The sequence below is a fragment of the Stegodyphus dumicola genome, chromosome 2, assembly GCF_044657685.1.
Source record: "Stegodyphus dumicola isolate Sdum_Otavi_A_Nest chromosome 2, ASM4465768v1".
NCBI classification, from domain to species: Eukaryota; Metazoa; Arthropoda; class Arachnida; order Araneae; family Eresidae; genus Stegodyphus; species Stegodyphus dumicola.
Genome location: NC_140769.1, coordinates 219,068,802 through 219,092,888, shown reverse-complemented (window position 1 = coordinate 219,092,888; position 24,087 = coordinate 219,068,802). Strand labels below are relative to the sequence as shown.

General features: G+C 33.8%; 1 protein-coding gene across 2 annotated transcripts in view; it reads right to left on the bottom strand.

Moving 5' to 3' along the window:
- Positions 1-18,928, bottom strand: part of LOC118204954 (ran-specific GTPase-activating protein-like) — a 43,771-nt gene extending 24,843 nt beyond the window's left edge. Inside the window, exons 1-2 of one of the 2 annotated variants that reach the window (XM_085811783.1) lie at positions 18,771-18,881; positions 10,981-11,068 (exon numbers count right to left, since the gene is read on the bottom strand). Coding sequence is in view for 1 of the 2 variants with exons in the window: in XM_085811782.1 (XP_085667908.1) it covers positions 18,771-18,785 (15 nt within the window). In the remaining variant the exon portion in view is untranslated. Of the gene's footprint in view, positions 1-10,980; positions 11,069-18,770 lie in introns of both variants that reach the window. The other variant, XM_085811782.1, reaches the window with a different exon arrangement.
- Positions 18,929-24,087: the final 5,159 nt, after the last annotated feature.

Below are 24,087 nucleotides of genomic sequence, written 5' to 3'. Positions count from 1 at the left end.
AAAAAAATAATCTGGCGCCCCCAAAGAAAAGATAGGGAGAAACAAGTTCAACGCATTGGATTGGCTGGTTAAGCGGCGAGTTGTGCGAAACCGCAGGTTACTGGATTCGAAGTAGTCTGTAGTTGGCGGTAAAACACGATGCAATTGGCGGAAAATTCTAAAATTTCGACAAAAATCACTGAAAACACTTGAAAAAGGAAAAAAAATCGTAAAAAATGGATTACGATCGTAAAATCTTAAAGACAAACGCATTTTCATAAAAATTACGAAAAATTCGTAAAAGTTGGCAGGTATGTCGACTGCACATTTACCCGACACGGACAGTTAGCCGACACACAGAATTCGCCGTCAGGGCATTTAGCTACGGGACAGTTAACTACTGTCAAGACATTTAGTCAACAGGACACTAAGCCGACAGTGACGTTTAGCTGACGCGTACCCAATAATCATTTAAATTTACAATCAATTACAAAATTTCTCGACTTCTCCATAAGTTCAATATTGAAGTTATTTTTTTCACCTATCAGTAAAATTCAGTTTTTGATTCTTGAAGATCTCATACGTGCTTTTAATTATTGTGTTAATTTAGCATTGTTTGATATGTATCGTGCTGTTTAGTGTACATTGGCTAAATTGAAAAAGCACTGAAATTTCTCGTCAAGGAATATGAATTAAATTTCGAAAGGAAAAAGAATTTTTTTAGCTAAGTACGGCGGTCACTTAATAACATTTTAATATGGGATCTTCAAAAATTATCCGTAAAGCTTCTTCATTTAATCAACTTTCACATCATAAAAAATTTTTCTTGTTTACTTAATGATATTAATTTTTCAATCTCGCTCTTCCAAATGCTTTCAAATTTCTAATATCTTTGCGTTACATTACTATTTTGCTCATCACATCGTGTTACATTCCTTCCCTTAAAAAATCGTTTGGCTCCTCCCACTAATGAAATTTCCTTTGCCTGTCATGAAAAATCTGAAAAATGCAATAAAAATTATTGTTATTCTTGAATTATACTTTTTTTATAGAAACATATGGCAGTGAGAGTTCGTTTAGCAAATATATTTTATTTTGTTACGAAAAACAATTTAGAAAAGTGAATTTTTAAGACCAGCAAAGGTATAAATTATTTGTGACCTCTATAATTTGCAGTTCATGCCACCATCTTTGAGATAAAAATTCTCTAACTTTTTATTGACCCCGCTTCTCGCTTAAAATACTTACTAAGGTTAATATTGAATTTAGAAGTAAAATATTCTTTAAGGTTTTATTTTATTCATAACTAAAGCTGCAGAAGGAGGCCGCCACAAATCAAGTACGGCGGAGCAAAGCGTGTCAGATCATGAAAAGTCACCGTAATGTGGTGCCATCTATCGATGCTAGATTTAAATAGATCAGTCATGTCAATAGATAATATTATGTACTATGTTTTGAAAGTCGCGATGTGTAATTTTCGGCGCAAATCTCGCCAAGCAGTTGGTGACAACATACACATAAAAAGTTTTAGCAAATGTTAGTTCTAAGAATTTTTTTTATTTTGAAGGCATAAACATTTTAATATCGTTTAAAATTTTGTAAAAAGCCAATAAATAAAAACAATAAATTTGTAAAAAGACATTAATTTAAGAATTTACTATGCTTTCATGGTTCAACATCCTGATTCGCCAAGTTCATATCACGTGACCCCAAGTGATCTCATCTCACGCAAACTACGTTACAAAAATATAATTCTCTCAAATTTTCTACATTAATTTCAAGTTAACTCTTAATTTGGAATACAAATTTAAATGCAAGAATTACTTCAATTCATATGAACAGCTTATTCAGAAATTATGTAAAACCGCAGTACTTTACTTCATTAGTGCATTCTCAATTAGAATTGATGAATTTAACACTTGACTGCTTTTTCTATACTTTCGCCTTCGGGTGAGCGGTGTGATTGCATTCTAATTGACTTAATTACCACAAATGGCCTTAGGGCATAAAATTGTACTATTTGATAAAAATTCTATGTAATTGTATGCCAGTATTGAAAGAAACAATCAATCTGATAAGAAATGGCTGCGATCTGTTTTGAAAATGAACAGTAAAAGGTTACCAGCAAGTATATTCCGTTTGGCATCGATCGTACCATTATTGGCGACTTTACCAAACGGAAAAGTACCATAATATGTTATATTAATGTTTTTCTCATAAAATATAACTTTTCTCAATATCTGTTAAAAATGTATAAATTTTCATTTCATTTTATTTTTTTTCTCTCTCATTCCTTCTCTTTCTCGTTTTCGGTTTAGCTACATAGTAATGGGAAAATTTTTGGTGCCCATTTTCCTGAATGTATTAATAAAGTTCTAGCTTAAAAAGGCAATTTTTATTGGAAGAGACTGGTTATGTATTAAGTAAAACGGTCACTCTATTTTGTTAGTCAGCAGCTGCCGAGCAGTAATATTACTGAACCTTGGCAGTTAAGTCCGAATTTGAATTCTGCGAACAGACAGGCTGTTTTCGTGGTTTTTTCCATGTGTAGCATGTATACGAGGAAGTTTTCCTTAGAAAGTCCTCTAAATAGCCCTCTGGCTTTGCCGTAATTACATAAACCAAACTTATTACTGTTAGGTGGCCGCTAAACCAAAAACGAGAAAGAGAAGGAATGAAAGATGAAAAAAAAATTTAATAAGAAATGAAATGAAAATTTATACATTTTTAACAGATATTGAGAAAAGTTATACTTTATAAGAAAAACATTAATATAGCATATTATATTGCAAATTACACATCACGACTTTCAACACAGTAAATAATATCTATTTACATGACAGATATAGTTCAATCTAGCATCGTTAGATGGCACTACATTACGGTGACTTTTCACAATCTGTCACTTTGCTCCGCCCTACTTTGTGACCCCAATTCTGCAGCTTCAGTTATGAAAAAAACAAAACCTTAAAGAATATTTTACTTCTAAATTCAACATTATGAACTAGTTTAGGGCAATAAACATTAACCTAAGTATGTATTTTAAGCGAGAGGCATGGTCAATAAAATGTCACAATATTTTTATCTTAAGAATGGTGACATGAACTGCAAATTATAGAGGTCACAAATAATTTATACCTTTGCTTGTCTTCTTTTTTTAATTGTTTCTAATGACAAAATAAAATATATTTGCTAAACTAAGCCTCCAAAAGAAAAAATTGAATTTAATTACATAAATTTAATTTAAATACAAATTTAATAAAATAAATAATTAAATAATTCTTTGTGCCATTGCTGCAAGGAATGAAATTTAAATTTAAATTTTAACAAACACGTAGAAAGTAAAAAAGCAAATTTAAAGCCAAAAAATATTTTTTTTAATTTAAAAAAAAAATGTGTAAACATATAAAAGATTTAATTCTCGAACTAATCTACAATATCATTTAAATTCAGAAGCATAAGCAAATCAAGTGCAAAATCATTCCATGAAAATAAATTCACTAATTTAGCAAATTATATATAATGTAATTCAAGAATAACAATAATTTTTATTGCATTATTCAGATTTTTCAGAACGGTCTACTCCTACTATGGTGAGGACAGCAGCCAGTTCAGTCTAGCGTACGATGTCTCTCAAGTGACTGCGCTTCGTAACACAAAATGAATGATCCCACCTCACTGCGGATTCTCGCATGATATTCCTACAACCAAGTTATGCCTAAACAGTATCTGGCAGATAACTATATTTGCTCCCTATGAATATAATTGCTCATCCCCTCCTACGTTGCTAATATGGTATCTGAATGCTTCGCATTCAAATCTCCTGAACTTAATGCTAGCACAGAAAAACTTATGCTCAGTAATTTCACTTGCTATATACAGGGTAAGGCAATGGCTGGATACCTACATCTGCGATTGCGTCGCTTCATAAGACAAGGAAAGGAAATTTCAATAGTGGGAGGAGCCAAACGATTTTATAAGGGAAAGAATGTAACATGATGTGACGAGTAAAATATTAACGAAACGTAAAGATATTAGAAATTTGAATGTATTTGGAAGAACGAGATTGGAAAATTATTATCATTAAGTAAACAAGGGAAATTGATAATCATGTGAAAGAGTTCAAAAATACCCACTTGATTAAATGAAGAAGCATTACGTTTAATTTTTGAAGATCCCATTTTAAAATGTAATTAAGTGACTATCGTACTTAGCTAAAAAAAATTCTCTTTTCCTTTCGAAATTTAATTCACATTCCCTGACGAGAAATTTCAGCGCTTTTCCAATTTGGCCAATATACACCAAACAGCACGTTACATACCAAACAATGCTAAATTAACACAATAATTAAAAGCACGTATGAGATCTTCAATAATCGAAAACTGAACTTTACTGATGAATGAAAAAAATAACTTAAATATTGAACTTATGGAGAAGTCGAGAAATTTTGTAATTGACTTTAAATTTAAATGATTATTGGGTACGCATCAGCTAAACCTCACTATCAGCTTAGTGTCCTGTTGACTAAATGTCTTGACAGTTAACTGTCCCGTAGCTAAATGCCCTGACGGCGAATTCTGTGAGTCGGCTAACTGTCCGTGTCGGCTAAGTGTCCTTGTCGGCTAAATGTTTATGTCGGCTAACTGGTGTCGGTTAAGTGTCTCGTTGGCTAAATGGTTGTCGGCTAAGTGTCCGCGAGCAGACAACATACAGCATACACATGTTAGTTCTAAAACACGTTAGTTCACGTTGTTCTAACACATGTTAGTTCTAAGAATTTTTTATTTTGAAGGCATAAACGTTTTAATATCGTTTAAAATTTTGTAAAAATCCAATAAATAAACACAATAAATTTGTAAAAAGACATTAATTTAAGAATTTATTGTGCTTTCATGGTTCAACATCCTGAATCACCGGTTCAAATCACGTGACCCCAAGTGATCTCATTTCACGTAAACTATGCTACAAAAATCTATCTCATATCATATCGAGGTGTGGCTTTCATACGTGAAGGTTGTCTGTCTCCGACGCTTCTCTGGTTTTAACCACGTGAATTTTTCGAAGCACGTCCCTTGCCTCGTGCATTATCGCTATGCCTAACGAACATCGTTCGGTCCTTGTGGACCAGTCGTATGCTGTATTAAAGAATTTTGGTCATGCTTTGGATGATCCTGCAAATAAAGAGATATACGAAGCTCTTAACAAAGTGGATGTTCTGCAAGAACAATTACGAAACGGCAGGCCTGCTAAGTCAGCGCTAAGGAAAGCGGAGAAGATTTTCCTTGCCCTTACGGAGAAGGAAAGCCTTTCATTGGATCAATTCTGTGATAAAGATTTCATGAAAGAATTTCCCAAAAAGCATCCGATTGTGATTGAATTTTACCGAAGACAAGCTGAAAGGAAGAGAAAGCAGTTTCTCATATCAGATAAAACTACAGATGATGAATGGCAAACGCCTACGAAGACTGCTAAGATTTTCGCTGCTCCTGTTAAGGAACCGTTGAAAACCCCTATGAAGAAGACTCCCGCTGCTACTGAGATTTCCAAAGTAGTAACGTCAAACTGTTTTCAAGCTCTCGTTACAGTTCCTGATCCAGTGGCTATGGACAGTGCTGATAATTCCGCGAAAGCTGATAAAGATCTTATGTTTGTTTCTAACACTAAGACTGATCATAAAAGTGAACGACTTCCACCGATTTTCTGCCCAAGACCGGATGTGAAATGGAGCGAATTGAGAGGACAATTTAACAAATTTGACATCAAGGATTACGTTGGCGTTTTGACTAACGATAAAATCACTCTGATTTTTAATACAGCCGATCAAAGAGATAGAGCACTAGCTGTGCTAATGAAAGATGAAGTGCAATTTAGCACCTTTCGCCCTAAGAAAGATATACCGCTGAAAGTGGTTATTCGTGGATTGCCTGACGACTCGTCTGTGGAAGAGAAATCAAGGCTGAGTTGGTTAAAGATGGATTCCCTGTATTAAACGTAACGCAGTTTACCAAGAAAATTGATGGAAAGGAAATAAAGTTACCAGTTTTCTTTGCATCATTCAAGAGGAACGAAGTGAGTAGAAACATCTACAGAAAGAAAACTCTGCTGGACCTTAGAGTCAAGTTTAGAAGATATAGATGCAATCTAAGCAACATGATTTGCTTCAGATGTCAACGATATGGACACGGTCAGATGTTTTGTAACAATTCGCCAAGATGTCTCAAGTGTGGGCAGGGACACCTGACCTACACAGGCAAATTAGCCAAAGAACTGAAACCTACTTGCGTGAACTGTACAAAGGATCATATTACTACTTCGAAGTTATGCGAATTTAAACCAAAAATTCATGTTGTCTCTGACAGGATGAAAAGGATTTCAGCACGGAAGTCGCAGTCTATGAATATGTCTCCGTTGACTGAAATACCATTACAGAAAGAAAATAGTATGCCATCAGACTCCCACTCAGATGCTAGTACTCCAGCTAAAGTGGATTTTGCGATGAATAAAAACCTTCAGAAGATTGCAGTCAAATTCCTAGAATTTGTTGAAAAATGTAAGAAAATTGATTCGCCGCAGGACAAAGTATTACTTGCCCTGGGAATGGTTGAACAGATGATAAAAATGGACTTGTAAAATTTCTCTTATTCTTTTGCATGATGAATTTGATATTAACTTTGCTTAATTTCGAGTTTGCTCGGGTTTCAGGGAATAGCACCGCCCTCCGGACTCTGCGTTCCTGCTCTGGTTAGTAGACACGCCTACTTCTCGTGACTGACACCTCCCTCTACGCCTGCCATGCTTTGGGCCTTCTTTTTTTATCACTTCAATAGTTCAGCTTCAACTTCAGAATTTTTAAAGTCATGTGCTTATACGCAACTCTTCATGAGCTGGAAACAGCGTGTTTCATGCGCTATCCCAGCAATAATTTGTCTGACTGATTGATTGACAAAAATCTAATTCTCTTAGTTATTATCTACATTAATTTCAAGTTAAATATTAGTCTGGAACACAAGTTTAAATGCAAGAATTATTTCAATTCGTACGAATCACTTACTCAGAAATTATGTAAAAATGCAGTGCTTTACTTCGCTAGTGCATTCTCATTAGAACTGATGAATTTAACCTTTGACTTTGCATTTTCTATATTTTCGCCTTCGAGTGAGCAGTGTGATTGCATCCTAATTGACTTAATTACCGCAAATGGCCTTAGGGCATAAAATTGAACTATCTGGTAAAAATTCTATGCAACTGTATGCCAGTATTGAAAGAAACAATGAATCTGATGAGAAATGGATGCGACTTGCTTTGAAAATGAGATGTAAAAGGTTATCAGCGAGGATATTTTGTTTGCCATCGGTTATACCATTATTGGCGACTTATCGCTTGCACCGGGAAAATGGAAAAGTACCAAAAAGCTTAAGCCTTTTACAGGAGGTGGTAAATATCTTACCACTAAGCAATTTGTTTTCTAGCAGCATACGGAAAATTATTTACCAGCGCCCGATATCAGGAATTTTCCTCTGGAACCAGAGCTTTACATTTTCTGTAATAGGTGGCTCTAGAGGCCACGTAAACAGCAACATTTCTGCATTCAATCCAATTTTCAAGCAAAATGGAGAGGGTAAGCACGTACTCTTTTCTTATTTTATTGTGTATTGATATATAAAAATACGTTAAAAGCTATATATTCATATATTTTGTATCTTAAAGGTTTGATAGCTAAATTGTATTAGGCATTTAAAAAAATATAGCGAAATATTTTGTTTTATACATATTTGAATTTGGTGGTAAAATATTTACTACGGCACGGTTAGTGATTTTAGAGGTGGTAAATAATTTACCACTGCTTGATCGAAACACAGTTTTACTAATATGTTTTGCTTTAAAAATAGCATTTTGTTTGGCATGGTACTTGATTTCTTTGTATATCTAATACTTTTATATTAGCATTTCAGTAATTAATAATTTCTAAGGATTCTAGATAAGCATTTCTTTAAAGACAGCCAGCGTGTACATACGTTTCAAAATTTTTCTTATTTCAGTATTATGCAGCTGTTGGAACTGTTTCAATTTTCCCTTTCTTTTAGAACTTCTTTCAAGATAATAATAAATATCAACAATGTGTTCATCCACATTTAATGGTAAAGAAGCTGCCCCTTTTTCAGCTGCTAAATTTAAGAGGTGACAGGTATACCTCATTATCTGCAAATCTGAATTTGCCTTTCTTAAGATGCCTGCAACACCAGTCTTCAAGCCTACCATTACTGGTGCATTATCGGCACCAAGTGCTAAGCAATTATCCAGAGGGACTGCATTTTCTTTTAAAGTTTTAATAATTAGCTGTGCTATATTAAAGCCTGTCGAATGTCCTTCTAAAGTGGGGACAGAAAGTAAACTGCACTCAATTTCTGAAGACTCTGGATTAAAAAAAGAAACAACAATTGGATACAGTTTTGAATCGGTATTATTGCTTCCATCCGTAGAGAAGCAGAACGGAGCTGTTTTAATGCAATCAATAACTGAAGATTTATTTTTCAAACCCATTTCTTTAACAATTGCACCTGTTTTGGTCCTTGCACTAGAGTATTTCTTAGCGATTTCACTATCGGGAAACATTCTTTTAAATAAAGCTGCAGCGTGATCCGATGCATTCAGTGGTAGGTTGTGCTCCAGTAAAAAGGCAGAGAACAGACATTCTGCATTAATCACTTTTTGGTCTTTTGTTTCCGAAGAAAAATTTAATTTTTCGTTTTTTTCAAAACAACTCATGTTGTCCTTGTGTTTTTGTGTACGCACATGTTTGAGAACATCTGCCCTTCCACCATGCGAAATCGAAAAATCGCAACGACAGATGGTACACATCGCAAATTTATTACATTTCCTTGAAGAAATAGTGGAAGGAAAGTCAACTGTGTACGATTTTTGAAAAGTGCACGAGTATTTCACCTTTCTCGCAGACATAACAAAAGACGATTATTTCTAAAACTATTTCCCAAAGGCACGTGTACTCACACAACTCAGGACAAGATGAACGAAATAACGAAAGAACATCCAAATAATGGCCCAACGGCTAAAGAATCTTCTTTGCAACGGCCTTGAGCTTGCTTTGTGCTTATTGGCTAATATATGCCAGATGACACGCAGTGGAGCTCGATGCCCATTGGACAACTGGAGAGCGACGTTTCTGGATACTTATGCTGTCACTCACAAAGCAGAAATTCTCATCTGATTCGCAAGGTTTTATTTTAGATATAATCTAGAGAAAATTCAGTTGCTTTCAGACGTCCAAAATCTTTTTTTTTTTTTTTTTTTTTTTTTTTTGTTCATATAACGAAGTATTAAGCCAAGCTCCATAAAAATCGTGAGAAATATTAAGAATATGAAAAAGTCGGGAGAAATATGTTGTAAATCGGGTTGGCGGGAGAGCGGTCGAAAATCGGGAGTCTCCCGCCTAAATCGGGAGAGTTGGCAACTATGCAATGGCAATCAAAAGGCTGTCCCTTGAAATGAGCCAGAATTTGAGAAATTACAGTAAATGCATTTTTTCTTTGATCACCCATTTAGATAAAAATTCAAGAAAAATATTCAGACTTTTTATTCTATTGATGAAAAATTGGTAAAATTCAAAGGAAGGTCCACAATGAAGCAATATATGCCAGGGAAGCCTGTAAAAAGAGTTTATAAGGCCCATATCACACGACGTTTGTTTCACACAAACAACTGTTTTGGACAATTTTTTTCACTAGTTTACTATTGATAGAAAGACGTGCGACTTTTTCCTTCCTTTCCAAAAAAATTGCAAGTTGTTCGTTTTCAACCAATTAGCTATCAGCTTGTTGTAATGGGGAACCAGTTTCTTCTGTGTTAACCTCAAAGCGATCTATGGTGATTGGTTGTTGTGACAAAGCAGAAGAATTGTTCCAAACAGTTGTTCTTCCGAAACAAACCGCCGTGTGATAGCAGCCTAAGATTTGGGCTAGATCAAATGCATCAATTGGTTACCTATATCAATCTGAAGTTTACACTGTGTAAAAGGCTTGAATTTAGGTTGAGAGTAGCTCGCAGCCTAATTGGAGGCTTCTCTAGTAAAAAACGAAAACTGCAATCAAACTGAGCATCAGCGAAAAAAGGAAAATGCTATTCCAAGGGGAAATCTGAACAACTAATGTTAGAACACACATGCCAGTCAGAGGAGAAAGTTACAGAAGGTGCAAGTATTGCAGCACAAAAGTAAATCAGAAATGTACCAAGGTGTTATGTTCAACATGCCATGTACCATTCTGTGCTGCTTCGTGTTATAAATAAAAATTAAAATTAAAATCAGTAGAAGTAGTGCATTTGGTTATATTTATATCTGTAATCAATTTTATATTAATCGTCGATTTTATATTATATGTATATTTAAATAATCAAGAATAAATAGTTTTCATCAAAAATACATGTTTATTTGCGATATTTTTGTAATTATGATTTTTTCTTTTGCACAACTCAGTAAAATGCCATTGCTTATACCGGGCGGTGGTAAATATGTTACCACCCCTATTATAAACAACAGCAACAACAGAATTCCAAAAATAGTATTTTTGGTCATAAACGAGCTACTTTTCCCTAATAGTTGCATAAAATATGAATTTGGAAAATAAATGGCCTGGGCCCGATAAAGGGTTAAAGGAGAAAGGAAAACTAATAAGTCATAAAATACTTAACTTATTCTACCAGAATTAAGTTTGATGATCTTGAGCAATTTTTACAACTGTTTAATACTTTTTAATTAAAATGGCAACCAGGTTTAGCTTTTAAAATTGGTAATCAATAAACAATCTGTAGCACATAAATTTCAAACGACACCAAAGGTACCAAAGCAAATAAGTACTAATAAACGTGATTGTTTTATTTAAAAAATACATTGATAAACATAATTTTTACCAGATAGTTTTGTGAGAAAGATGATTCATAATTACAAAACCAAAATTTAAATAAAAAGATGCAGAAATGATACTTTACTTCAGTCTATTTAATACAATGGCATAGCCAGAGCTTTTGGCATTCAAGGCAATCCATTTGCTACCCTTTTCAATACACACCAAAAAGCCTATAAAATGTCAAAACGCTATATAGAGAAATAAAAGCTCTTTTTATTTTTTAAATAAAACTTTAATTCCAATATTCTAATGTGCCACTTTTCTTATTTTTCTGTTAACAAAATCATAAATAATATTCCAACACATTATTTCATGACTCCAGTTGATTTTTCTGTAACTAATACAATAAGACTCCTGAAGCACAAGATACATATTTTTAGATCTTAGGTGCTTCACAATTGATTTATATTCAGAAAAATATCTATCACAACAAGTAACATTTACAGCAATTGTGCAAAGAATAAGCAATAATATATTACAATATTTGGAACTATGTTTTGGATACAGTATGCCAAAATAAACTGCAAAAGTTCAAAACATGTTGTCATTTTATCAATTTCGTTTTCTCCAGCAGTAACAGAAATAAAACTGAAGTATTTCTCTTTTTTTTTTTTTTAACCGATTATTTTCTTATATATGTCACCATAATAGTAACTTAACCAAAATTCATAGTTTTCAATAAAAACTTTCAATGCAGGAAGGAAAGAATATGACGAAACTACAGAAAGTTACGGTTTCATTAAACACTCCGTCCTGTGTATGAACAATTCTCTTTTTAATTCAGTTTTATATGACAATTCAACAATAGTGATTTTTTACACCAAATTAAGGAATCTGTAAATAAAAATATCTGAATACCAAAAGTTTGACCTACCAATGATCCCTAAAATTGGGCAAGCTCATCGTTATCACCAACATGGTCTTCAGATAGAGATTTTTAGATTCATGATCTGGATTAACTATTGATTTGTCTGTTTTTTATAGAAATTGTGAAATTATGATGAAATATGATGAATTTGCAATTTCAATTTTATTTTAAAGAATAGTGAATATAACTTCACCCCCACCTAAACTTATCCCAAGGCAAAGAGTAACAGAAAATGTAATTTTGAATTTTTCACCTACAAATATTATACAGAGAATGAGACAGTTTTAGTTTATAAGTTTTTAATTTATTTTAATTATGTCATATACAATAAATATATAAACTAAAGAAAATAAACAAGTAACACTGCAAAATTCATCAAGATTTCTCTTGCTGCTTTTAAACCTTTTGTTTTAACATTTAATTATATTGATACTTGAGTACAGGTTTGTAATGGATTAAATGCACATGGAACCATGATGGCTGAATAAAATTTATTTTCCCAAAAGAAACATGTTACAGTTGTGGAACTTTCTCTAAAAGAACTCTTACAGCTTCTCTCAGCATCATAGAGCACAATTAGTAGTTACACTTCAAGCTACTAAGAACGTTAAACGCAAAGCAATGCAAAGCGCATCTAAAAGGTGAAGCTAACACAGAGATCTCTGAAGTCAGATCTGAACTAAAAATAGAAGACTGATGCTCTCTTTGAGCTTATAAATTTTTCTCCTGGTCACTGAGAAATTTCTAGTACCTTCAATTTCTCGAAATTACTGGAAAGCACATATGGTTAAAGTTACATATAAGGGCAGGATATGGTTACAGTTACACACAAGGATCAACTACAGGTAAATAAGGACCAGACCAAAATGTCTCTAAATGGTCACTAAATTTTCTAATTTGCTGTAAAATTTATTAGTCTCCAAAACTATCTTCAGCTTAACAATATCTCGACAATTTAGTGAGATAGTCATTTATCTCACTGTTAGACAGACTTGCTCCTATAACCTATTTTCCCAAAAGAACTCTGCTTTTTCAAGCATTTCACGTTGCATTACATGAAAGATCCTACAATTTCACTACAATTATTTGCAGATATACAAAGATCATAAGTAGTTTTTATTATTTAATATTTGGTACTCTTCTGTTATCGGGAATGGATTCAAAATGTACGTATGTATGCACGTGTATATGTAGGTGCATGTATGTGTAAGTGTATATACACCCATGCATATATACATACATTTCTGAATCCAGTCCTGATAACAGAAGAAATATAGGTTTTTTTTAAAATAAAGTAAAAGCAGACAAAGCAGTTTATTAATTTTAAAATTAATTCAATACTTTTAATAAATAAAAGAAATTTAATGTATAACAATAATACAGTCAAAAGTCTTTAATCCAGACGTGCATAATCCGGAATGATCTATTATCCAGACCTCAAAGCTACAAACTTTCTGCGCATGCGTAAATGCATAACGTGTTTATGAATGCGCATAATATGTTTACGCATGCGTGTTTAATGTTTTATGTATTTACCGATTTCTAAGGCATTTCAACTAATATAGCAGACTGCGCTGCTCCCTGATCTTCTAATTTGATCCAACTTATTATTTTTTGCAGACTGTTATTATTACAGCAATTTTATAAGAACTAAGCTTGAACTTTCTATTATGTCAAAAAGAGTTTCCGATTCTGGAGCTGCAAAAGGATCTACAAAGTGAAAGGATGTTTCGATGTCCATCAAACAAAAAGTGGAATTGCTGCAAAAAATAGGTAAAAGCATATCCTTTGTTTCTCTAACCATTCAAAAATCTGTTTATCAATTTAACGCTGCTCTGACGGGAGGGGGGGGACGTGGCGGCACACAATGAACTGAAAGTTGATCTGCCAGCACTATCCTTATCTTCAGGGCAGATGTTTTTATTTTATTCAGCTTATAATTAATTACTAAATGTAGTATTCCATCTCGATATACTGTCTTTGATATGACTTAAATCAAATTCATTATAAATATCACGAATACACATCAAATAGTTTTCTGGTTACAATTTTCTAATTTCGACTATGCGTAATGTATGCTTTATGCATGTGTGCATTGAATAGTTTTTCCTTCTGAAATAAAAGAATATAAGAAGAAAAAAATTAACATTTTTCATTTCTAACACTGCACTGAAGCAAAAATTACACAAGCCTGCAACAACGACAGTGTTTTTTAACTTTTGATACATGATTATGTAATTTTTAGGCTGAATCTGAAAATTTTCTTTATTCTTTATCATTACGTAAGGATTTTTTATAAATTGCAAATTGTTAAAAAGGTAAAAAAATTGTGAAAATATTTCACATTAAAAGACTCGTAACATTTTTTCTTATAATATTTAGATATATATTTTTTTACATTTACTTGAGCATTACAAAGATTTGGAATTCATTCTTGATAATTAAATACAATGATCGCTTAAGTGGATTACATATAACAATCTCAAAATAACATCGACGTTGCTAGGGCAGCAAAGAGGGTACACAATGTTTACTTGCGCGAATGTAGCAGAGACAAAGAAAATCATTACACGAAAAAACATTGAGAAAAAAGACTTCATTAGAGTTGGAACCAAAAATGTGCTTCGAAAAGCTCTCATAGATCCAAATAAAGTTCTCCTTCCACTTCTGCATATCAAGTTACGATGAAGCAATTTGGTTGATCTTTACAATATGGTAACTGGTAGTTTGGCGACATTCTGGAGGCGATAAAGGTTACTACCTGGGACTTTGGTAATAAAATGAGCAGTACTCAGTTCCGATTACGCATTATTTTGCGTGAGGGAAATGAGAGATCATGGGAGGATATGTCATGTGATATTAATGGACGAATTACGTTCTTTAATCGGAAAAGAGGGGAAATCGGGAAAAAATGTGGAAATTTTGTATTTAGCTTTATTCTGTGTTGTGTGAAACAGTGTTGTGTAATTTTTGGATCAGATGGCCCTAACTAAAGTGAATTTGAAATGGGTATTTAGGCATTGTGATAAAGAGAAGTTTGCTTTTTATTTAGCGGAGGAAGTATGGAGGAAAAATTCGCAGAAAAAATCTTTCAATAATTTTATTGAATGAATTAGAAAAGTGTATCCGCCACGTAATCAAGATTCTGAAGAAGATTAGGTAAGTTAATATTTTTAATTATTTGAGGATATTATTTTTATGCATTGTTCTAAATGTAAGGTGGAAAGGAATTTGGTATTATTGGGAAATTGTTATTAGCAATGATTTAGTTTAAAGTAATTAGGATTGTAAGGTAATTTTTATTAATTTAATGTATGTGCTCATTTATATTTTAAGTAGTGTTTTTGAATTTAATTATATTTTAATGAAATGATAGTTATTTTGTGAATTTTATGTTTGTAGGAATTTGGTATACGTTTAAGTTGAAATAAACGTGCATGGAAATAATTTAAATATTTGATACTAAGTATTTGTAATATTTGCGGTATGAATTCGTTGGTGACGTGTATAATGTAATAGATGATTTAGAGGTAAAAGTTTTTGGATATTATTATTATTTTATATGTGGAAATGTTCATATTTGTAAAGGGTAAATACTTTTTCGCGATCAGGTAATTTCATATATGTTCTTTTTACCGGGTTTAAAGATTGAGAAAATTGTCATGTATTTTCGTGAAATTTTTCTAATTTATGAGAAAAAAGCAGTGTACATGGATATATTGAAGAGTGTGCGCAATGCCATTTTTGTGCAATTCTGGGATGTTTTTTTAAGTAAAAATAAGTTGGCGTGTACATGGTTTATGTGTATGTGTTATTTTGAAAAACGCGTAAGGAGTATGGTATTGTGCACTTTTTTCCAATTTTGCAGTGAATATTTGTCATGATTAAGCAGTTTTGTTAGATAAAATTTCTAGCATAAGTGTAATTCGGCTAGTAGATTGTTGGAAGAAGTGTTCAGTAGATAAAAAGAAAAGAAACATGTCTTTACTTCGTGAAGACAAAATGGCGGCGGGAAAAAAAAAAATAGAGGGTTGCTGTAGGAGAGTTGGTCGCCAAATTTTCGCCAAAAAAATGCCAAGTTACCGTAATGTAAAGATCAACTAGCAATTTATTAAAGCCTTACCAAAAGATCAATTCCTGAAAAATTTTTAACTTTATCAACTGTCAAAAAAAAACATGCCGTCTTTATTGGTTCTGGCATTACAAAACTTCTCAAAGATAGTAATTTTGAGGGAAAAAAAGGAAGCTGCAGAAAAAGGAGCCACGGAAACCTTTAAAGACATAGTAACCATGTTTCTGGGCGATGAGAAAGATCTGAACTTTAAATTAATCGCTGAGAATATATTTCAGAAGTTAAAAAATTTCGTTAAAGACCAGGTTCACTTCCTAAATTCACATTTAGATTATTTTTCTGAAAATCTGAGTGCCATTTGTGACAGAAAGGTAAGAGATTTCCATCAAGACATCAAATAAATGGAAAGAAGGCACCAAGGAAAATGGACTACTTTGATGATGATCAACTACTGCTAGATGTTAACATTGAGATGAACTCCATCAAGACTATAACAGGAAAAGTATGAAGCAGAAAACAAGCAGTCAACAGAAACTTTGACACGTGAAATAAAATTGTGTAATTTATTTAGCGTCATAGAATAAGCTAAAGTTAAGAATAAATTCTAAGGAAAGAAAGTCAAGCCCATTTTGAAGTCTCATATTTTAGCAACACTTTGACTTCTTGCAAATTTGAAAATTGTGATTCTAAAAACCCTGGCATGACGATAAAAAAATGAATGCTATTTTTGGATTCTGCACTAAAAAATAAATATGAATCAATCAACAAATGTTGGAAAAACAAGACAAATTTTGCAGGCTTGTGTTATCCACAATATATGCTAGGACAATGTGAGTAAAAAACACATTTCAACTTCTGCTTCTATCATGATCACTCTTTATCAACAGTAACAAAATAAAAGAAAATATGTTTGGATTTGGAAAAAAAAAAAAAAAACATAGAACTTTCTATAGGATCTAATATTTTGTATCATATAATCTTTATTACATTAAAATTTTTGCTTTATACTCCTGAAGCATGTTTTGCTTTGATAATTTTTGATAACTTGTAACTAAATATCAACAGTTTGGCCACCTTTTTACAAAGGCCACCAAAACTGACTGAGAAGTAAATTTACCCAATTTTTTTTAAATAAGTACACTGTAAAAATCTACTAAATTTTACTTTTTTGATACAATAAAACAATCAAAACAGTTTTTTTTTTTTAATTAGCTTAACGTATTCTACACATCCATTACGAAGAAAGCCGCAAAAAGTTAAACCCCGAACGAAAAACTCTCCAAAGTTATTTGCTGCTTGTTAATTCTAAACAAGTAACACTAAAAGACTGTAAACACTTTGAGTACATAACTTACAGTCATGGAAAAAATGAAAAACCCTTCTTTTAAATGTTATGCAAAAGTTTTCTCATTTCATTGCAGTGTAGCACAAGCTACAATAATATGAAAATCTGTTTGCTCTAAGCACATCTTAGGTAGATGATCATACTTGTATTGACAATAAATATTGTACACTTTTAACATTTTAAGCAAGATTTTGCTAACCTATTTTAACAAATCCTTAAAAAATAAATCTAATTTTGGCATGAATTTGTTCTTTTTGCTTCATAAAATACGTAAATACCAACAGCTTTTCCTGCAGAAAATTCTATGAAAAGCAAATGCCAGATTTCTTCCATTCCAAAATTTACATCATTTGCATGTAAAATTCAGAACAGTACGTCATAATTATAACTCCGCAAGCAATAAGAATGAGGGAAAGGTCTGAAAGCGATGAAGACCTACTGTGCGTGGAGGGGGGAAACACACAATCCTCAACCAGGGGCATTGATATAATGAGAACATAACTCTACATGTTTAACTAAAATATAAAATCAAACATCAGAGTATACACAATGACAGACTATTAAAGGTTGTAAGACTTTGGAAACAAATATCCTCAAAAGAATTAATGTAATACACACAATAGTGTTCTTAAAATCCAACTAATATTCAGATATTAGAAACGGCCTTCAGAATTAGATTAACAGTTTCAGATGATACAATATTACAACAAAGAATTACAATTGCTACTTATTATTATTGTGTGCTTCTGTGGTGGTTTTAAATTCAAGGAACTATAAAAACAAAATGCAGTTAGCATTGGGAACAAAAAAAAAAGGGGGGAAGAGAGAAATTAACAGTATTTTCGGCCACTGTTAGATCAAATAACAGTTTAAAATACGGGGAAAGTGCAGAATCACCCACCGCTTGGAGCGTTTTTACAAACTGCACATACTCAGTATTTATGTGCACATCAAACTATTTTGATTTAAAAAAAAAAATCCCAGAATTGCACAAATATGGCATTGCACATTTCCTTGACATACCATGTACACATCAACCTATTTTCACTTAAAAAGTCAAAGAAAATTGACAAAACTCCAATTCTTCTTACTCTTGTAAAGAACGCCAAACAAATAAGTGGGCGATTCTGCACTGTATTTGAAAATACATCAGTAACTGCTCTCGCTTAAGGACATATAAGGGATATACGCGTATAACCACTTTTCTTCACAATTCTTGTGTTATCAATGCATATAAACTGCACATGTATAACAACTTTCTGAAGTAAATTAAGGGCCAAATATCTAAGCGAGGGGAGAAAATGGGGATGCGACAAATAGTACTTTTACGAGTTGAACTGTAAGAACAAAAATTAAATATATAGGAAATTGTTTACGAAATCGTAGATATGACAACAGTCGCATTTAAAACGTAGTCTTTTAACCATTTCCTGTAGTATAAAATATTTCATTGTTAAACCTTATGCATTTCAAAAACCGTTGAACTTTTTTCTTTGTTGATATTAATTTATGTATAATGTGACGAGGTAAAAAATATAAAAGCATCACATGGCTGTGATATAAAATAAGCAATCTTAACTTATTTACCTGCTCTTCTGTCATTTTGAAATTTAGATTACAAAAGATTTAGCCGGGTTACCTAAAATTTTTATTTAAAACTCTAAACATAAACACAACTATCGCGCCTCCGACATAATGCTGCCAGAAACGAAGAAAATACGTTTGTAATTAACGAACATTATTGCAGGCACGTGCTTCTATTTATAAACCTTTTTAATAACACATCACAACAGAAAATTTGCATCTCAGAAATTTTTAATTTGCTACTATTAATATTACTTTAGAGACAACTTTCAGTAAAATAATACGCATTAATTCTTCCTTTATCCAAATCTGATCAACCAATTTCCCTGCTTTGGTTTTTAATCAATTTTCTAGCCTTTTCTGCCATTCTTTAAAATATTAACGCTTTAATCTACAAAACAATCATTTAAAGAATTTAACCTAAATATGATAAGCCTTTGCTTTTCACAAATGGTTTGAAACTGAGCGACGCTTTGACTTAAAATTATTAATAAATCAAAAATAATAGCCAGGGGAAGTATTTTTAACAAACGAGTTCAAGGTCTTGCTACCCTTGTCAGATCGCCTCTGACAGAACTCATTTGACCCTGATACTTGTCAGATTTCGCCCTGACAGCCATTGACAGGATATAAGAAGTTGCTCTTGATTACTTTTAATGATTAGTTTTTTTTTTTTTTTTGTGTGTGTGTGTGTGTGTGTGTGTGTGTGTGTTGCGTTGTGTATGTTTTTGTGTGTGGAAATGTTATCTGTATTCTATGAATTTTCAGTTATTCATCGATTCCAGATGAACAAAATAGGGTAAACAAAATAGTACATCCTATAGACGAAAAGGTTTTTGCAAATCAGCCTTAATCATAAAGACAAGAATTTTTTTAGATTCTTATGGAATCAAGCTGATGGCCAGTTTCAATATTACAGATATTGTAGAGTTGTAATTGGAGTGGCCAGTAGTCTTTTTTTACTCGGTTCTGTTATTCAATATGATTTGTGTTCCATTTTGAAAGATGCTCTTGAAGGAAAATTAAAATATTCAGCAGAAATTGTTGAAAAGTTGAACAGTTTTTATGTCGATAACTGTATAGACAGAGTCAAAAATGATTAAGAACTACATTACATCATAGAGATGGCTACAGACATTTTAGCTGAAAGGAAATTCGAATTACATGGATAGGAATACATTGACACATCAGAGAATTCCTTAAACTACTATTTCGTTAAGAATGCAATGGGAACGTAATAGCGATACACTAAGCTTGAATATTATTAATGTTATTTATGAATTGTCCGAACATGTAACTAAGAGGACAATTTTAGCAACTGCTCATAAAGTATTTGATCCTCCGGGAATATTATCTGCTATTACCATGCTTCCTAAGCTTATGCTTCAGAGTCTGTAGAAATCTGTTCTTCTTCTGTACTGACTGATTCTTCTCCTGTACTGACCTGGATACAAAGAGATGTAGTATGTGATATGTTTGTTCAGAACATAGTTATGGAAATATGACAGCTTACTCCAAGGGATGCCTGGAGGCATATCCCAGGAACAATGAACTCTGCTGATTTGCCCAGTAGAGAATTTTCTGCCCGCTATTTAGTCGCATAACATGGGTGGGAGGGACGGGAATGGTTATATTATCCGCGAGAAAACTGGCCAAGCAACGACTTCATTGTAAATGAAGAAGAAGCAGCCAAAGACAATAGAAAGAATATTGTATCATCTTTGATTAATACAAATTCCGTTGGTCTAATAAATATTTTTCGGTTTTAAATTTACCACCGAACTATTAGAAGGATGGCTTGGATTTGTCGATTCATTCACAACTGCAAGTATGAGAAGAAAAGGAAAGATGAACTTACCGTTCTTGAGCTTATCGAAGCTGAGAAATTGCTCATTTGTTTGATACAAATTGAATCTTTTGCTGGAGTTGAAGATAAGCTTTTAGTGTTACTAAATCCATTTTTAGATCAAGGAATCATTAGGACGAAAACAGCAGTATATCAAAGAGATAATGAGTCAGAGTTTAAAACTCCCCATTCTACACAGTGACCTTCCTCTTATCAAAACCATAGTAATGGAAGGACATCAAATTAAAGGACATGTCGGAAATTCTCACGTCTTAAATTCTCTACGAGAAAGATTCTGGTTATTATCTGAATGAAGAACCTTTTTCATCCATCTTGAGATCTTGCATTATTTGTAAAAGATATTCTAGCAAAAGGGTCCGTCCCTCGCCACTGCCGAGTGATCGAATTCAAGATGCATCCGTGTTTCAGATTACCGGCGTTAATTCTGCAGGCCCTTATATGCATAGGGATAAAAGAAAGGCAATTTGCAGTGAAACCACCTCAACAGAGAAACATATTCGTTTCAAATGATGGAATCTCTCGTATTACGAAACATGGAAGGACTTTCAAGGAAACCCAGAGATTAGACTTATGATTACGAATGTTGCAATGTTCAATTCCTTATTTCTCAATGCAAGGTGGGAGGATGACAGTTAAAATTATTACGAGCTTCATGAAATATGACGTCAGTCTTGAACGAAAAGTAATTGTTGAGACTTATCAGGTATTTTCGCACGCCTTCTTATCATGCCTTCGTGGTGTAATGGCCAGCACACTCGGCGCGTATCGAGTGGTCCGTGGTACGAGTCGCTCATTTTTCAAATCTCCTGCTTCAAAAAAAATCAAGTCATGGTAAACTAAAAAAGTGGTAAACTAAAACAGGTGCTGGATGATGATTCTTCACCACAATGATTTGGAGGTTGGGTCCCATAACTCCCAGTCGCCCTTTAAAAGGGGGAGTATATAACGTATTTCTCCCGTCTTCTTAGCATGCCTTCGTGGCCAGCGCACTCGGCGCGTATCGAGAGGTCTGCGCTTCAAGTCTCTGAGAGGGTATTTGTTAGTTTGGTACATTTATATTTACCATGTTGGCAACACCAAGTCTCTTCTCTGAGTGCGAGCTATGGATGCCGTTGTAATGTTGTGCACGTGTTGTTTAGTTTCAATAAATAATGTGAAAAGATACGTTTCTTATTTTTCGACTTGCTTCTTCATATGATGTTCATATATGTTATGTTCTTCATATCGGTTTATTTAACATGGTAGCAGTTCTCGTGGTTTCTGAATATGAATGAAGAATTTAGTAGTTATAATTTGTTTTAAAAGTTACCGGTACTAGCGTAAAAACGGCATGTACAAGGAGCAGTGATATCGGCATACCGCTATTTGATGGTTCGGACTATTTTAATTGGAAAGTGCGTATGATGAAATTTCTTCAATTTAAAAAGTGTAAAGATGTGGTTCAGCGAAAAGTCAGTGAAAACGATGACGTGGAAAAATGGGAAGAAAAGGATATACAATCTACAAATTACATTTACGGCGCCATAACAAACAAGCAATTGGAATATATTCACGAGTGTGAGACTGCATTCGATATAATTACAAATTTTGATGCAATGCATTTAAAAACTTCAACATCTTTACAAATTGTTTGTCGAAATAACTTAGAATGTGTGAAACTGAAAAATTATCCTGATGTAAATATATTTTTCGATGATTTTGAGAAGTATGTGAACGAACTGAAACATGCCGGCGCCACCGTGACGGAACAAGAAAAATTGAACTATATGCTAAGACATTGGTGACTTAATAGATGTATTACCAGAAAAGGACAGAACAGTCGATTACCTAAAGAGCAAAATCAAATCAAAATTACTTGAAGAGAAAATTGATTATGAAGATTGTGCACTAGCAGAAAATCAAATGCGTTCAAAATCGAAACAAGCAAATCGGGTCCACAAGGGAATGTCTGTTATAATTGTGGAAAACCTGGTCACATTAAAAAGAATTGTTGGCATGTCCATCAAAGGAACTATCGTGGTACGAGGTATTTTGAAATATTATAAGGTCACTTTCAAAGAAATGATAGGAATTTTCACTCAGGGAAGGGACATTCTGTCTGGCTGCCCAGGTTCCATCCCAGCTTCTGTTACAAAAGTTTCATAAAAGAATTTTAAAAATCCAGAAACGAAACTTACCTACATTGTACTAAACGAGACGAGCAGAAGGGACATGCTCAGGATGTCCTAGCTGTAACATGTCCTAGCTGGACATGTTCAGGATGTAATGCTGTCTAAATACCCTTTGTGTGGCATTCATACTATCACCCTGCTTGTAAAACACTCTCACTGCCAACAGCACGTTCCACCCTAGTCTCTTGAAATTCATAACAGAGAAACACTTGGTAGCTGCCCAAGTAGCACATGACGTAGCAAAGACGTTGCAGACTGGTCCGAGAGGTTACAAAGTGGTCTTACGACGTCTTTACAACGCAGCGAAGACGCAAAATATTTGCTGTTGCATTTTGGCAATTTGTCGACGTCGCTGAAACGTCATGATTTGACGGCTTTTAGACGTGGTCGTTTTAGAATCTTTTTCATAGTTCATCAGCGTTACTTTTAGAGTGAAAAGAGACTAAATCTGCCCTTTCAAGAATCTGAAGTCTGCATAAGATATATTTTGCAATGTTTCATTACTTTATTTAATCTAAATATTGTTGCATTTTTCTTTTCTGACACCAGTTGTTACGTTATTTTCTTCATTCACGTTCGTACGGGGTTCGTATGGATTTGGAGTGAATAATGACGACACTACTCGATGAAGTATCGAAACACACTTTTATTAGCCAGTATCTTCAGGACAGCTGCAAAATACGTTTTACAGTCGTCGATGAACAGCGTCATAAACACGTTGACACGATCAGCGACATAGCCTTCAGGTTATCAGGCTATCACGGTGAAGACAGCTTCACTGCAAAGCACCAGAGTACAGCTCCCGACTCTGTTCGGTCGTTCTCGGAACTCCACGTACTCTCGAGACTCTCCACGTTACAACTCGCGATGCACTCGACGACACACAGAGCACGGCTCCCGACTCTTCAGATCAGTCGTTCCTGGAGCTCAACACACTCTCTCGACGATGCACTACCCGCAATACACTAAGAGACTCCTTTGGTGAACTCGACGACCCACTCGGCACTCACTGCCCGGCTGTCAACTCGATCGACTCCACAGGGATTGACTCGGTAGACGAGACACCAACTCGATACTTACTAGACGAGGCACACTCAGTCGCCCTCTCGATGAAACCCACTGACTGACTGCGGACCAGCAGGGTTTATATAGCTTTCGGCTTGTGTTCGAGAACATTCTGAGCTAAACCGGTAAGAATTCGTTCCAGAAGGTTCTCCATCCGTCCATGGTATATAGCCATTTTTGTCACCAAATGGGCGATTTATCACCAAATGTATCAACA